Source organism: Leptosomus discolor, chromosome 8 (genome assembly GCF_034619465.1).
Source record: "Leptosomus discolor isolate bLepDis1 chromosome 8, bLepDis1.hap2, whole genome shotgun sequence".
Classification (NCBI taxonomy): Eukaryota; Metazoa; Chordata; class Aves; order Leptosomiformes; family Leptosomidae; genus Leptosomus; species Leptosomus discolor.
The window spans coordinates 5,032,355-5,046,769 of NC_141398.1; the positions used below are offsets into that span (position 1 = coordinate 5,032,355).

The window sequence follows — 14,415 nt, forward strand, 5'->3', positions numbered from 1 at the left end:
ACTCGGAGGTCCTCTTTCCTATGTATGTTATCTCATTTGCCTTAATTGTAGTAGCAACAGACAAGTTCTTTTTTGCACTCTGCTTGTTATTGCATGGTCTTCCTATCGAAGAAAGTTTCTTTCAACCTGAAAAGATGCTCTAGAATAATTAAACGATGCTTTTTTATGTTCCCCAGTTATCCAGTCGTTCAGATTGGGAAGATTTGCTCATTCTACTTTAACAACTTCAGTGTGTTACAGTAAATGCCTTCTGCGTGCTGTACGTACAAACCAGGTGGTGAGGTTCGGGGAGTTCGGAATGACAAGGCCATTTGAAAAGGCCGTGTTCTTTTTCCTCACCACTGTAAAAATTAAATTGTTGGGAGATAAAAGTAGTGTGGTGGCAGTGCTGGAAATTTCATACGTTTGAATTGACTGTCAGCCCTGTACCCCGTTTTTATTGGATGGCACTGGCGGTTTTGTACTCGCCTTCATAAGAGTGGGATGATGCCTGCAGAAACCTTGGCTTCCAAAGGCACATTTTTTTAAATTGTCTATTCCCCTGGTGTGATGAGACAGAAGGAGAGAGAGGGAACTTCCTTCTTTCTGGGAGAGTAAAATAATAGATTAAAAATAATTAATTAAATTATAATGGATTAAAATAATAGACTTTGTTTTCTCTGTCCCAGAACACACAGGGCTAATTATCCCCATGTATAAATTAATCTGTCAGCCCATCCTGACCTGTCACTGTGATAAATCTTCTCTGTTGGAGGCATCATTGATGATGATCCTGAGTTTCTTCTTTATAATGTGTGAACCTGCCATATTCTGTTACCCTATCAAGGGAGTATCCTGTACAAGTGTTACAGGGATGAAAAGTGTAGCATGGTTTTACCAGGTTTTGGATAATCGAGAAGATTTTCTGTGATTCCATTATATCAAAGATACCTTCCTTTCCTTTTCCCCCTCATACCTACCCTTTAACACACTGTCTGACTGTGACACATCATCCTGTCTGGTCTATTTTCTCATTCCCCTGTTAGTTTCTGAACAAAACAGAAGGGGGGTGGTAGATGGAGATTTTAAGTTTTGCGCTCCAGTCTGGCTTCGAGTCATCCTCACAAGAGTGTTTAGAAGCAGTTATCACACAGGATTTATTTTCCTATCCTAGGCTTGGAAAAGAAATCTTGCAGCAAGGGAAAAATAGGAAGGACTTTATCGTTTCATTAGGATGTCAAGGAAAGTACTGAGGAGCCAAGTGCTGTGGGTTTCCTGGGTCAGTGGGTTACCCTGTCTGTCGTCATGTGCCGGGACACGGGGTGGCTGGAGCAGGAATTTAACAAATACTCTTGAAACAGGGAAGGTCTGTTAACGGTGTCTTCACTGGCATGAGCAGGTGTGTTCGTGGGGCTGCACTCCTGCACCATCTGGTGAGCTTGTTTCTTTGAAGGTGACCAATATTTCCAGGTAGGTGAAGAAGTAATTTCTCCCTGTGACTTCTTTTTAGGCATCTAGCTCAAATGTAAGGTGAGAAAGAAAAGTACTTGTAGAGTGATAACCAAATGAAGAAGTTTGGGATTGTACTGGTACAGGCAATCGTGTCCTCTTCCGATTCTTCCTGCTTAGATGTTTTTTTCATTTAAGTAGATCCTAGTGTGCCTCAAAGGTAACTGAGCAAAAAAATTAGAGCCATAAACTGCTGGATAAGAGACTGAATGTTGCTTTCTGTTTCTTTGTCTAAAGATTCCTTGAGGAAACACACCAAAAGCAAGTCAAGTGGTGTCCATTTCCATTGTGGCAAAGCAAAAGAGGGAACAAAAGCTGAAGTCAACCATCAGGTTGTGGCTGCTGCAGAACTGGATGGAGAGAAGCACAAGGGGCACGCTGTCGAGGCGGCGGGTACTTGTGCTCGGAGGAGCAGAAGGCATACTACTTCTGCTTGTAGGACTGCAAGCGTTGGGGAAAAATTAAGAGATCAAAGCCAGCCTTCATCTGGCAACAGGGACCATTGTGAAGGAACAGCTGTGTTCTGCAACGTCAGTTCTTCTGGTGGAATTGCGAGAAACTCAAAGCAGCGTGAAGCTTCTTCCAAAAGCAAAAGGCATCAGCAGAAATCCAGAAATAAAGAGGTAAATGATGAGCGATGTTCACCAGCTGGCTCCAGTAGACCAGCAAGTGCCAAAATGGTATTTGTAAACACCAGAAATGACAGTGTGCACGCTGTAGAGCAAACTAACAAAGTGGGAAATAAAGAATTAGCAAAAAAGGCCTCCCCTTTATTGTCTGCTGAGGCAGAACCTACCAGAACTGTGCCAAGAAACCCAGCAGTGTGTTCGCCTCCTGATGACAGTTTGAACTTGGAAAAAACAGGCGTAATTGGATCCAGGAATGCAGATTATCAATTATGTTCTGTCGCATGGCAAAGTACAAATATTGAACTAATCCCTTTAGAGATTCGAATGCAGATAATAGAAAAAGAAAGAAAAAGAAAAGAGCTGTTTCGGAAGAAGAACTATGCTGCTACAGTCATACAGAGGACATGGAGAAGGTAAGAATACTGTTTCAGTAGCTAGAGAAGTGAGATACAAGTAGGTGCAAATCAAATGAGGCTTGTTGGCCATGCACTTTATTTGGTGTTTTGCTTACAACGTTACCAGTGCTAAATCAGGAATTTAATAATCTTTCACCAAACCAGTGGAAGTGGGTTCCAGTCCCCTAGAAGTACATCAGTAAGTTCATGAAAGGTCTGAGTACATAAAAGGTAAGCGATGACGCTACCACCGTCGCTGATGGGCTCGGCCTTGGCCAGCGGCGGGTCCGTCTTGGAGCCGGCTGGCACTGGCTGTATCAGATGTCAGGGAAGCTTCTAGCAGCTTCTCACAGAAGCCACCCCTGTAGCCCACCCGCTACCAGAACCTTGCCATGCCAACCCAACACATTGATCTTTCCAGGTCTCACTAGTTTAACAGTTTCATATATGGTTTACTATTTCTTAGTATTCAATTAAAGAAAAAATAAAGAGAAAGTTCCTTTGAGAGCTCCACTCTCACGCCCTATGGTACAGATCAGTAGTGATGCACAAATTGTTCCCCCAACCAAACCGTATCAAAGGGAGCTGCTGGTGGATGTCCGGGAGCATGTAGAGGGTAGTAACGTCCTTTATACTAGTCCCTGGGAAAGCTGCAGCTTCCCTGCAACAACAGAATTGGGTCTCGATGCCCAGCTGCCTGCCAAATAAATGCTGAGTCACTGGTAGACCTCCCTCCTTCTGGGTCATGGTGGAAGCTTTGGTTCCCTCGCTGAGAAATTGAGAGGGGCTGATTCTACCCCGTGCTCTGCCAGGAGCCAAGTCCTAGCGGTCTTCCCCGTGCGGGGCAACGTCTGCATCTGACCCGCTCTGCCACAGCCTGGAGCAGAGGGGAGCGTTCGGCAGCTGGAGCATCAGGGTCTGCTCTCCTTGCCACCCCATCCAGCTGCAGGAGGCAGCCAGCCAGGGCTGTTCAGCTGCTCCAGTAACGTCCTCTGGGCCACATCAAGCAAGGCCAGGACCAAAAGTTGAGAGAGAAGAGTTCTGGGTACTTCCTGTACAAGCCTGCTCTTTTGTCAAGAAAAGAGCTTTTCGCCAAGTACCACGTAGCGCCGAAAAGCTAAAAAAAGAGGCATGAAGTTGTGCTGCCTTCTTTCAGTGGTGTTTCCAGGCTTAAAACAATCCCGTTTCTTATTTTACAAGGTGGAGCGTTACCTGTGTTCCCTGTACAAAACACCAGGGAGCGAAGAGGCTCGTGTTACTAGCCTCTTGTTTGTGGAGTTCTGAGCACTGATGTTTCTCCCGTTGCTTTTTACACTTGTGAAGTCCAAAGAAGTCTTGTCTTCCTCCAAAAGAGCTGATGCTGCTCATTACTAGGGAAGGGACACCAGACTAGACCCCATGGCCAGCAGTCCCTTTGTTCCTAAACTGAAATGTGGCCATTTGAACATTTGTGTTGGCTCAGCAAACGCTTCTGTTTGCTCCAGCTCTTTTACTGATCAGACTAAATATTTCCAAGTATGAGGCTGGATTTGCAGTCCAGTAATATTCCAGGTTCTCTCCTCACTGCTGTTGGAGTATAAAATTCACACTAGCTTATAAAAGTTACATTTCTATCCTGTGAAAAGTTACAATTTTGGACCATGGTCTCTTTAGTTCATTTTGGAGCCTCTTTTTTGGTGAAAATTCTGACTTTTTTTGTACAGTATCACAGATTTCTGTACTTTTATCATTTAGCTCTCTTGTTTGCTATTTATGCACCCAGGTGTGGGGTCTCCAGTACAAGGCAGACAGACATGGACCTGTTAGAGCGGGTCCAGAGGAGGCCATGAAGATGCTCAGGGGGGTGTAGCAGCTCCCCTGTGAGGACAGGCTGAGAGAGTTGGGGTTGTTCAGCCTGGAGAAGAGAAGGCTCCGGGGAGACCTTACAGTGGCTTTCAGTGCTGAAAGGGGGGTTATAAAAAAAAAATAAAACAAAACCAAACCAAAACAAAACAAAAAAAACAACCAAAAACAACAAAAGAAGACTTTTTACCAAGGCCTACAGTGACAGGACTAGGGGATAGATTTAGATGAGATATTGGGAAGAAATTCTCCCCTGTGAGGGTGGTGAGGTGCTGGCACAGGCTGCCCAGAGGAGCTGTGGCTGCCCCCTCCCTGGCAGTGCTCAAGGCCAGGCTGGATGGGGCTGGGAGCAACCTGGTCTGGTGGGAGGTGTCCCTGCCCATGGCAGGGGGTTGGGACTAGATGATCTTTAAGGTCTCTTCCAACCCAAACCAGTCTGTGGTTCTGTGATTCCATGCCATACTCCTCGTACCCGTCGCTGAACTGCAGCGCAACACAGCCACTTGTTCTGGTGACCCACCGCTTCTGCCATCAGCTCTTTCTGCTGCTTCCAAATGCTACGTAAGCAGCTCAGCGCTGGCAATGACCTCCTTGGCCAGCTTTTCTAACTTGAATTCCGAATTCCTCTCTTGTGTTCAGAGCTTTTGAGATACCAAAAGCTAAAGTAAGTCCAGAGTAGGGATACTATTGCCTCTGAAGCCTCTACTGTTTTCACCTATCATCAAATTAAAACCCTTACAGAGGGTTTTATGGCACATGCCAGAGCTTTCAGTCAAAGCATAAAGATGCGTGGCGCAAATTTCCTCATGAGAACTGGGATCTCAAGCCTTGTGTTGAGGTGGCTTACCTGCGTGGAAATCTTCGCATTCTGTTTCAAGTTTTGGCTAAAGATTTTGGATAGGTCTTTCTAAACTACCCACCTGCTGAAACAGCGACAGTGGGTTATCTTGGCAAGAAGTGCATGCACTCACTTATACCACTTGGAAATCATGGGGATTAAAGATTGTTTAAATGACATTTGTTATTTAAAGAATTCATAGAGAAAAATAAATATATTTGTTCTTTTTGCAAAACTATTTTATAGGACACCAGTGAGGATCATAAATTCTGCAAGACTGCAGGAGAGATTCGTGTGGCAGTTCCCCCACTGTCATTTCGTTATGTCTATGGACAGTTTACTGTTGTAGAGCTTTGATGGAGTTCATAAAGTTTGCAGCCATATCATAGTGCGTTTCTTTCAGTGACTGTTTCGATGCAGAACACAGAACAGGTCATTGGGCAGCGATGCTGAGGCGAGAGCACTACACTGTTATGAAGAGCCGTGCTTCCCTCCTGCATTCACTCTCCCAGGCCCACCAGTTCTGCCACCTTTTCTGCTTATGCTTCAAGCTCAAACGTGAGCTTTATTGTCTGAGCGTTCTGAAACCCAGATGGGTGGTGAGAGCTGTGAAAGCGAACCGGGTTTCCTCCTCCCAATTTCCATGCTCTTGCCACAGCAATAATGTTTATTTTGAAAAAGAGGAGACTTCTGCCTCTTCCTTTGAAGCAGAGTTCATATATATCTCAAAAAAAAAAAAAAGAGGTAGCGTGAGTATTTTAGGATGTGGATCCCGAGTCCGATGGTGGCACCTGCCTGTCAAGAAGTCCCGGTTAGCGTTTCCAGCTGGCTCACGCTAGGCAGCTGTATGCGCTGGCTGCTAGAATGTCAGTTGTCCTGACGCGCTCTCTGAAATACTTCATTTCCCATCCGCTGTACGTAGGATTATAGTGCTTAAGCAGGTACCTACTGTGTGGCTGTGGGTCCCACTCAGTCCTGTGTGTGTCTTTTGGGTCCAGGCTTGCACTGGTAAATAGCGTGTACTTGTAGACAGCAATAGAATTGTACATCGTTAACGTACAATTCTACACTGGAACCATGTAGAAGCACATGCTTGAGTTCTGGCATTTCTCTGCATTAGGACTGAGTACGTTTTTCTCACTCTGCAAATTTTATAGTCGTGATTTCCTCGCTGAAAGTTTATTGCGAGCTACAACACAACGGTACTGGTCTACTTAAGTAGATTAAACTTGCCTTTCTCAGGAAAATGTTTCAATTCCCACAGTCCTCAAACTTGCTGGATGTAGTCCTCAAAGGTGTATTTTAAGGTGTGTGGCTTGCCAAAGGTTAATTGCTTATCCTGCTCATTGAGCCACACAGATCCTGTGTCTGGCTCGCTCTCTCGTGGGGGGCACGGAGGCCTCTGCCATTCTCCAGGGTCCGCAGTGCGTCAACAGAAGCTGGAAATAAGTTGGTCGCTGTCACTGCTGCTCCCCTACTGGAGTCAAGCCATGGTTTTTGTATATTACTGCCATATGCATACGTTGACCAGCAGAAGTTTTAGAGCTTCTGTAGCAAAGATCTGAATACCATTTGCCAGCTCTGTCATTCCGCACGTACATTCCACGTTTTCTTTTATGTGCAGCAGCTTTGTTGACTGAGCACTGGATATTTTGTTAAGGCACCGCATCACGTTCATAGAGCATCAAACTCAGTCCTGTTCTTCTTTTTTCTCGCTAGGATCAGAACAATCTGTTACGGGAGAGCTGAATTAAAAAAATACACACACGGTCTAAAGATGACTGCCTACATCTCTCAGTGTCAGAGCCTCACAGTTGTTTTCTTGTTGCTAAAAACTACCAGAAGTTCTCTACAAACACAAAACCACAGCTGGGTGCAAAGGTGGAGTGCCTGTGAATGGGTCACTTCATGTATCAGCAAGGGCTTCTGCAGTAATTACCAAATTCCAAGGGAATAGCTTGGTACTCTTTTCTGCTCAAGTATGAAACAGTTCCCCGATTGTTTTTCCTGCAGCAGTGTTCACGTAATCCATCCATAGCTCAAGTCATGTTAGCAAGTCACTGCAGTTGTGCCCCGCTTCACTTTCTCTTCCTCTCTTACCCCGTTGAAATGTTCTAAAAGTGACACGTTATTTAACAAAACTGGATCATTTGGTTGTTGCTGTTCTGTCTTTTAACAACGCTCCTGCTCTGAATTCACGCCACGCTCTGCAACTCGTAGGCACTGCGGGCATTTATGGGTGAGCTGCAGTTGCTCCCCACATGTGTTACGTACTTTAATGAGCTGTGTACCAGCACATGCCTGAATTCTGAAGCTCCACTAAATGAAGATTAAATATGTTTTTCTTATCCAGCTAATTTCACTCAGGTAATTTACTGAACTTAATTGAAAGTTTAAAATTATTGGGGCTGTAACTGAGCATATCGTTCCCCCTTTGGCATTCTGTTGTGCTCTCGTGTACTCATGGTCTACATATGGCTGTTTTCTTTGAATTCTATAGTGTGTTGGTGTATAACATTTATTTAAACAGTTGGTATCTGGTTGTGTTTTAATTTAGAACTTGTTGCAGGTGGAGGAACAGAACAACACCACCTCTTTCTCCCTCTTTCCTCATTCCCTTTACCGGGGCATCCATAGCAGCCTTTTTGAATGCCGGAGGGGATGATGATCACTGTGTTTTGGCCCGTTACCAAACACTTATAACTAATATTTTACAAGTCTCACTCAGTGTTCATTTGTGACAGGTTTATACGGGAAGATTCAGAGTTAATTGCTAGGCCAGTTAATTGTGAGCGTGAAATGCCAATATCTGATTGAATACTTACATGTGATTCAAGAAAAAAAAACCCACCACCCCAAACAGCTCCTTGTTGCCGGTGCCATTAGCCACCAAAGTGGGAAGATCAGCTACCGTTGCCGCTTGGAACAGGGCTGTGTCTGCGTGCAAGATCAAAGCTGCTGAGGCAAGGTTGGGGAGACAGGGAGCCTTTGAAGGGAAGGGGGAAAAAAAGCAAGAACAGGTTGCTGAAAACAAGGTGAGGGGACATCTTCAGAGGAGGGGTGGAAAGCAGCGCGATTTTCTGTAGAGGAAACGTGCAGTTGGACCCGTAAGAGGTGGATTTGGCTCGTCTCGTGCACTGGTTGACCGGGAATACAGCGAGTAAGGCACACGAGAAAATCTGCTGTTATTAAGCTGTGAATATAGTGAAAATGAGAAAACAGCATCGATTGTACTGTTATATCATAAATATGTCTTCTCCATAGTTTCTGTCTATCATAAAGCAGTTGATAAGCTGGTGTTGCAGCACTGTGACTTCCGATACCTGTAATGCCAGATTTCTATTAGCTGTGTTGAAGTAATGGATGCATCCAGAATTGAACCCAGCTCCTACTTTTTCTTCTGAGCAAACATTTCTCATCCAAATGACTTAGCACACATCAGTGGGAGTTCTGTTTTCCCAGCTACTCATGTAATCCACCATGTGAACTGATGCGTGGAAAGCACTGAAGTTAAAACAGGTCACCTAAAACAAGTGCTCTTCTCTTTTCTGCTCTCTAGTTACCAGCTAAGACAGGAGTTGTTCCAGCTTCTTAGTGCTAAGCGGCAGTGCAAAGAAGATGAAGACAAATGGAGACAAGAGACAGCTGCCTTCTTCATTCAGGTTGCTTGGAAGAAACAGCTGAACCATAGCCCTCTGAAATCAGCTCCTTCATGTAAAAATCCGAAATCTATAAACAAAACCAGCTCAGCCATAAAAACCAGCAAGCAGTCCATCCTTAGGCAGATCTACGGTAATTTTGTCTTGGCTATCTTTTAAATAGCTATGCTTTTGTTTTTATAACAGAGTGGTCCCTGTATTTTGGAGTCTTCTGTACACTTCTTACCTAATTGTTGGAATTTTGACTATTTGTAAAAGCTAGTCTGAATCTCAGGTGTTCTGGGTAACTGTATTTCCATTTCAGGTTGACAAAAAAACCCCGCCCTCTGTGATTTTAAAATGGCTGCTGCTAGAGCTGTTTGAGACACCACAGCGTTATTCCAGCACAGGTCTTGAGCCACCAAATAATTCTGTTGCCAGAGCTGCTCACATGTATCAATGTGGAAAGAGAACAGAGCAGTTAAACCGCGGACAGCTGGCTGTGTCGATGCACAGTGGCCGGCTGGGTCATGGTTTAATTTTTTTAAGCATGGCTTTAAACTTTTTTGGGTTTGTATATATATATTTTTTTTTAATATTTCCATTTGAAGAATATGGACTTGTTCCATGTTAATAACATTCTTGTTTGAAGACAGCTGGTCTTTATAGCAGAGCAGGAGCATCTTCTATGATAACACTGCGCTGGTTTGCCCTATGCCCGATTGTGCGCGGCGCAAAGGAATGTGTCTTGAAGGAAGGGTTGGGGGAAAAGCATCGCTTTAAACCCTGAGTTCCTGCACAGTGTGGATCACTGATGGAGTCAGGCTGTGCTAACTATGCGTACTTCACCGGGTGACAAGTCACTCCTGTCAGGGCTCTGTAGTTTAGATAGCCAAAAATGATATAATAAATTAAAAAAGCAAGCTAATGATTTTGTTTTCCTTCTCTTTTATAGCAGCTGCAAGATGTATTTTAACTTTAGTTGAAGTTCAGTTGTGGTTGTCACAATTTTCTGTCATCTAGAACATCTCATGAGTTCCCTCATCATAAATAGGAATGATTTTTAGGATAAAACAATGCTGTAGCACACTTTAATAGCTTATAGCTATACATAACCATATCTTTATGTGAATAAACACAGAGCTGTTTATTGTTTGTTAAAGGACGTTCTCAGGAAGGCAAAGCATATCAGCCAACAAGACCTTCTTCGAAGCTGAAACTTTCTGATGTGCAGCTGGTCTCAGGTAGGACACACACATTTTAAGAATACTTTAATGTTTCTATACATAATGGGGTTTCATGTTAGAAAAGAAAAAAGAAATCTGCTCAAGAACTGGGAATCTTGTATCAAATCACGTACCAAGCCGTTGTGATTGCACGCTCTGTCTTTCACTGCTTTTTGGCCTTGCTTGAGCACAGCACTTTTATCTTTCTGTTGGATCATTTATACGAAAACCTGTTTTCATTGGGCTGTTCCTAGAAGAGACCTTGATGTAATGGACTTATTCAGCAATAAGCCAGATCACGTTCACCCGTGGTTACAAGATGCTCATACTTTGGTTCAGCAACACAAATATTTACTAGTCCTGTAGCAGTAAAGAAAGCAGATTTCTACACGTGAAATTTCTCCATTGTGCTTCTGTGATGTGCAAGGAATTTACACCCCTGTTTGTTAGAAATACGTGGTTTAGTGCATAGACAAAAACTTGCCAAGGCGAAGTTGCTCATCTGATCTCTGCCCTTTCTTCTAGCATGGCGTAACAGTGCCTGCGCTGTGCACAGAGCCTCAATTATTTCAGTGGATTTTACCTGCAGTAAGTTTTAAGGCTCTAACGAAATCGTGCATTTATTTGCGCTGCTAACTCAGAAGCCATGCAGTCATTAGCAGGTCTTCCCTGGGAAAGCCTTCCTTCTGTTTGCCACCAAGATGTTAGTACGGAGCTGGTAGTGGGGCAGCAGGGTTGGCTCCATCAGTCATTAAAGGCTGGAACTTCTACGTGGCATTACTTGCCAGACAGCTTAAAACCAGTACATGGTCATCTCTCCTACTACTTCTTTACTAAAGGCTTTTTCAAGTGTATCATGCCCTTGCTCGGGGATGGGAGCTATGGTAGTGTCAGCCCTCCACCGTGTGAAGCTTTAGTGCCTCGTTGGACATTTGGTCTTCGTGGTTGTGTCACGGGTAGGGCAGAGGCAGGCCGCAGCTAGACAGCCACGAAGCGAATGCTGCAAGGAGACAGGAGCTCAGATAATTTGCCAAGGGAATTAAAATATATTTTCCAAGTAGTTTAACAAAACGCTGAAGTCAACGGGAAATCTGACAGCAGACCTCTCCTGGAGTTGTTAGCACTGTAGGTGAGTTTCTGCTTCGCTATCGGACAGAGGCTTTTTTTTTCTTCTACTGTTTGAAAACTGTTTTAAAGAGGCCTGACCAGACAGGTGTTTGGTTGTCACCTCTTCATGCAGGCATTAATCTCGGTTTTAAAAGAGCTTTAGCAAATAATGCTTCTTTTCGTTTAACATCTCAGGACAACGGATCTCCCTGTCTTCTGAAATAAAAAGGCTTTCTTTGGGGGTTTGAGCGTCCTTTGCTTTCATAACTTGGTGACGAATAGGATAGTGATAGGAACTCTGCCCAGTTCTTTAGAACACTGCCTACTTTTATTCACCTAATAGGGGCTCAGGGAACTTTAGCCCTTACTTAAAGACAATAACATGTTTTTCATCTGACTGCCTTTGTGCATGACAACATTACGTTTGTTGGAAAAGTTCAGAGCTGTCAGTGGCTAATGCCAGACGCTCCATTTCTGACGTAGGTGCCTGGAGAGGGTCAGAATGCTGTTCAGTTTGAGTCTTCTCTTGCAGAAGGTGCATGTGGGAAGGTGCAGACTGACTGGCAGCTCGAGTTTTAACGTTCATATAGGTAGTGGAAAAAGCACGCAGTGACAAATCTGTAACGGGGACTGGCACCAAAATCAGTTACCTGTTGGCATGAGCAGACCAAACACTTCGGAGTGGGGACACGCAGCAGGAATTGAAAGGAAACGTACTAATCAGTAAAGGGAGGCAGAGGATGATGGGTAGACAAGGAGTCTGTGCTGTGACATACAGACATGGGGTAGGTGCTTCGAAATAGTCTGGCAAACAGGGCCTGTATGAGCATTACCATTAAACCATTTCGGAACCTGAAAGTTGTTCCTTTTGTAATAGATTTTCTTTTAATTAAATACCTGCCTTTTCTCAATTCAGTAAATGACATGAAAAGATGCTCTCTGCAGCCCTTTTTTTTTTTTTTTTTTTTTTTTTTTTCATTTCTGGCCATTAAAGTGTGTTTACAGAGCTGTGAAGGAGGAGGTTTTGCGATTCTTGGTATTAGAAAGAAATCCTTAAGCTGTGCTGGGTTCACCCCCTCAATGAAACGCTCAGGTCTGCGCTGGGGATGACCCTGGCTAGAACAGGATAAAGCACCGAACTGTTTGCATCCAATCCCTACCAAACCAGGAAAGGCACACCCGGGTGTGATTTGCAGCGCAGTACTGTAAATAAAAACATTGAATGAGTCCAGACACTCAGCCAGACTCAAAACTCAAGCGAAGGCCCAGCAGAGGTTTATTTTTTGCTTTCTCGTCATTCAGAGTGTACTCGCTGTAGCCCTGGGCTAGCTTCCCCTCCCTCCTAGAAATGACCCGCTACCTCTTATTGCTAAATATTGCTCAACAAAATCTCTTGCTGCGTTACTTTGTGACTGAACCATCAGCCTGGAAAAGCTTCACTCGTTTATGAGGGTAAACCTCCAGTTAAGCTCCGTTATCGCAGGCTGCGTTAAACAGTGTCCTGCCACAGGAACCCAACTCTACAGATAATCAACAGTGAGGTAGGTGCCAGGCAAAAGGCATGTTCTTCTCTGGTAGATTCACTGTTTCTGAAATCTAGAACGCAGTGTGGATTAAATGTCTTTTTATCCACTAGTTACTCATCAAACCCATTTTGTTCTTTTACAGTAAACAACCTACAGTGTGTTAATTTGCTGGAGAACATGGGGAAATCAAAGCAATTTTCATACAATATGAGACCAACCACGGCTGCAAAATCCAAAAATACAAGACTCAAGCACTAAGTAAAACTGAACCTTTGGAATTTAAAAAGCATACTCCGGTACAACTCTTCTCTTTCGTAACATACAAGCCATCTACAACGCATTGAACTTGAAGACGTTTTCAGTTTTGTATTCTCCCAGCATTCCAGGCCAAGCAGACTTGTAAGGAGTTGGACTCATTTTATTTTGTGTACAAATTAGTTTTTAAATGCAACTGTTAATTTATTTACTGACAGGGACAATCTGAATTGCATTGGGGAACAGAAAGTGAAGCCCTAAGCCCAGCATTACACTAGAGCTGGTGGGGCTCACAAAGTTTTTGTTGTCAAAAGGAGGAATTGTGAATGGGTTCACCAAACGCAGTTTCAAAGGAGGGAGAAACTGTACTACAGCTGTAACAGTTCTGAACGACCCGCTGTTCTGTTTCTCCTCAGATTTACTAAGTGTATTTCAAAATCTCACCAGGAACAGCAGAGCAGCCTTCGTGCTCCACTTTTGTACTAAAGAAACCATTGGGTCTTAGCGAGCTGTGGATCTGGAAGGAAAAGCAGAGATGTTGATAAAACCCACTCTGTAACTAAACTGCTTTCTACACCCTATGGAGATTGTTAGGGGTGTGTTTTCTCCCCTTGGAGATTATCACCAGTTTTTTCCATCTTAACTATTTTTATATGTGCACAAACAGAGTTTCTACAGGAAGCAGGAAAAGATGGGACCTGTTCTAGAAGAAGACCTGGGAGCTGCCATGTACAGTGTTTACCTTGCACAAAGTATTTAAAAATATGAACTCAGCAAAAATAAAACCAAACATTACTCTAGTTTCAAAGTATATTGGTTTCTATTTTTTCTTCTAGTTGCTATTACATAAGTCTAAGTTTTGTAATTAATATGATGCTTCAAAATAATAGATGATTGGAGTCAGTGTAAGTCTGGTTCTGTGCAAGCACTTAAGCCTCAAGGAGACAGGATTGTCTTTAACACCCCTCACTGTGGTCACCACCTCTCCTAAACCAACCTCCAGTGATATCTACTCGCTTGAAAGGAAAGGCAACAGAGGTACGTGGTTCTTTGTAAAATTTTTATTCTGTTTCACTTACAAAAAAATTGACAAGCTTTGTTCCAACATCTTCCCTTCAAAACTAAATAGAAGTAAATGCTTTACAATAAATGCAGTTCGACCTCTTTAATACACCGCGTTCATCGGGCCAGGTCCCTGGGGGTGAGAGGCAAGGTAGATGTTGAAGCAGTAATGGAGGTCTGTCAGCCACTGCTCTTGAACTTCACCGCTCTTCAGTGTCTAGAAAGAAGGAGAAAAAGGTAAAATTCAGTTTCACCACCAGTACTTGCAAAGCTTTGCTTTGTTTTACAGTGAATCAGGGGCGCTGTGAAAGGTGCAGGACGGCCTCGTTGGCCTGCAGACAGCGACATTACTCATTATCGACTTCAACGTGCTAAAGCTGAAATAATAGAGCCTTACTACGTGGTGCAC

At 43.7% G+C, this 14,415-nt stretch overlaps 2 protein-coding genes across 2 annotated transcripts in view; one reads left to right on the forward strand and one right to left on the reverse strand.

The window, feature by feature from the left end:
• Positions 1-13,628, forward strand: part of INVS (inversin) — a 93,385-nt gene extending 79,757 nt beyond the window's left edge. Inside the window, exons 13-16 of the mRNA XM_086469217.1 lie at positions 1,726-2,530; positions 8,752-8,984; positions 9,994-10,074; positions 12,832-13,628. Of these exons, the coding sequence (XP_086325343.1) occupies positions 1,726-2,530; positions 8,752-8,984; positions 9,994-10,074; positions 12,832-12,947 (1,235 nt within the window). The 3' untranslated portion in view covers positions 12,948-13,628. The remainder of the gene's footprint in view (positions 1-1,725; positions 2,531-8,751; positions 8,985-9,993; positions 10,075-12,831) is intronic.
• A 368-nt stretch (positions 13,629-13,996) lies between these two features.
• TEX10 (testis expressed 10) overlaps positions 13,997-14,415 on the reverse strand; it is a 51,804-nt gene continuing 51,385 nt past the window's right edge. Inside the window, exon 14 of the mRNA XM_086468971.1 lies at positions 13,997-14,223. Within this exon, the coding sequence (XP_086325097.1) occupies positions 14,110-14,223 (114 nt within the window). The 3' untranslated portion in view covers positions 13,997-14,109. The remainder of the gene's footprint in view (positions 14,224-14,415) is intronic.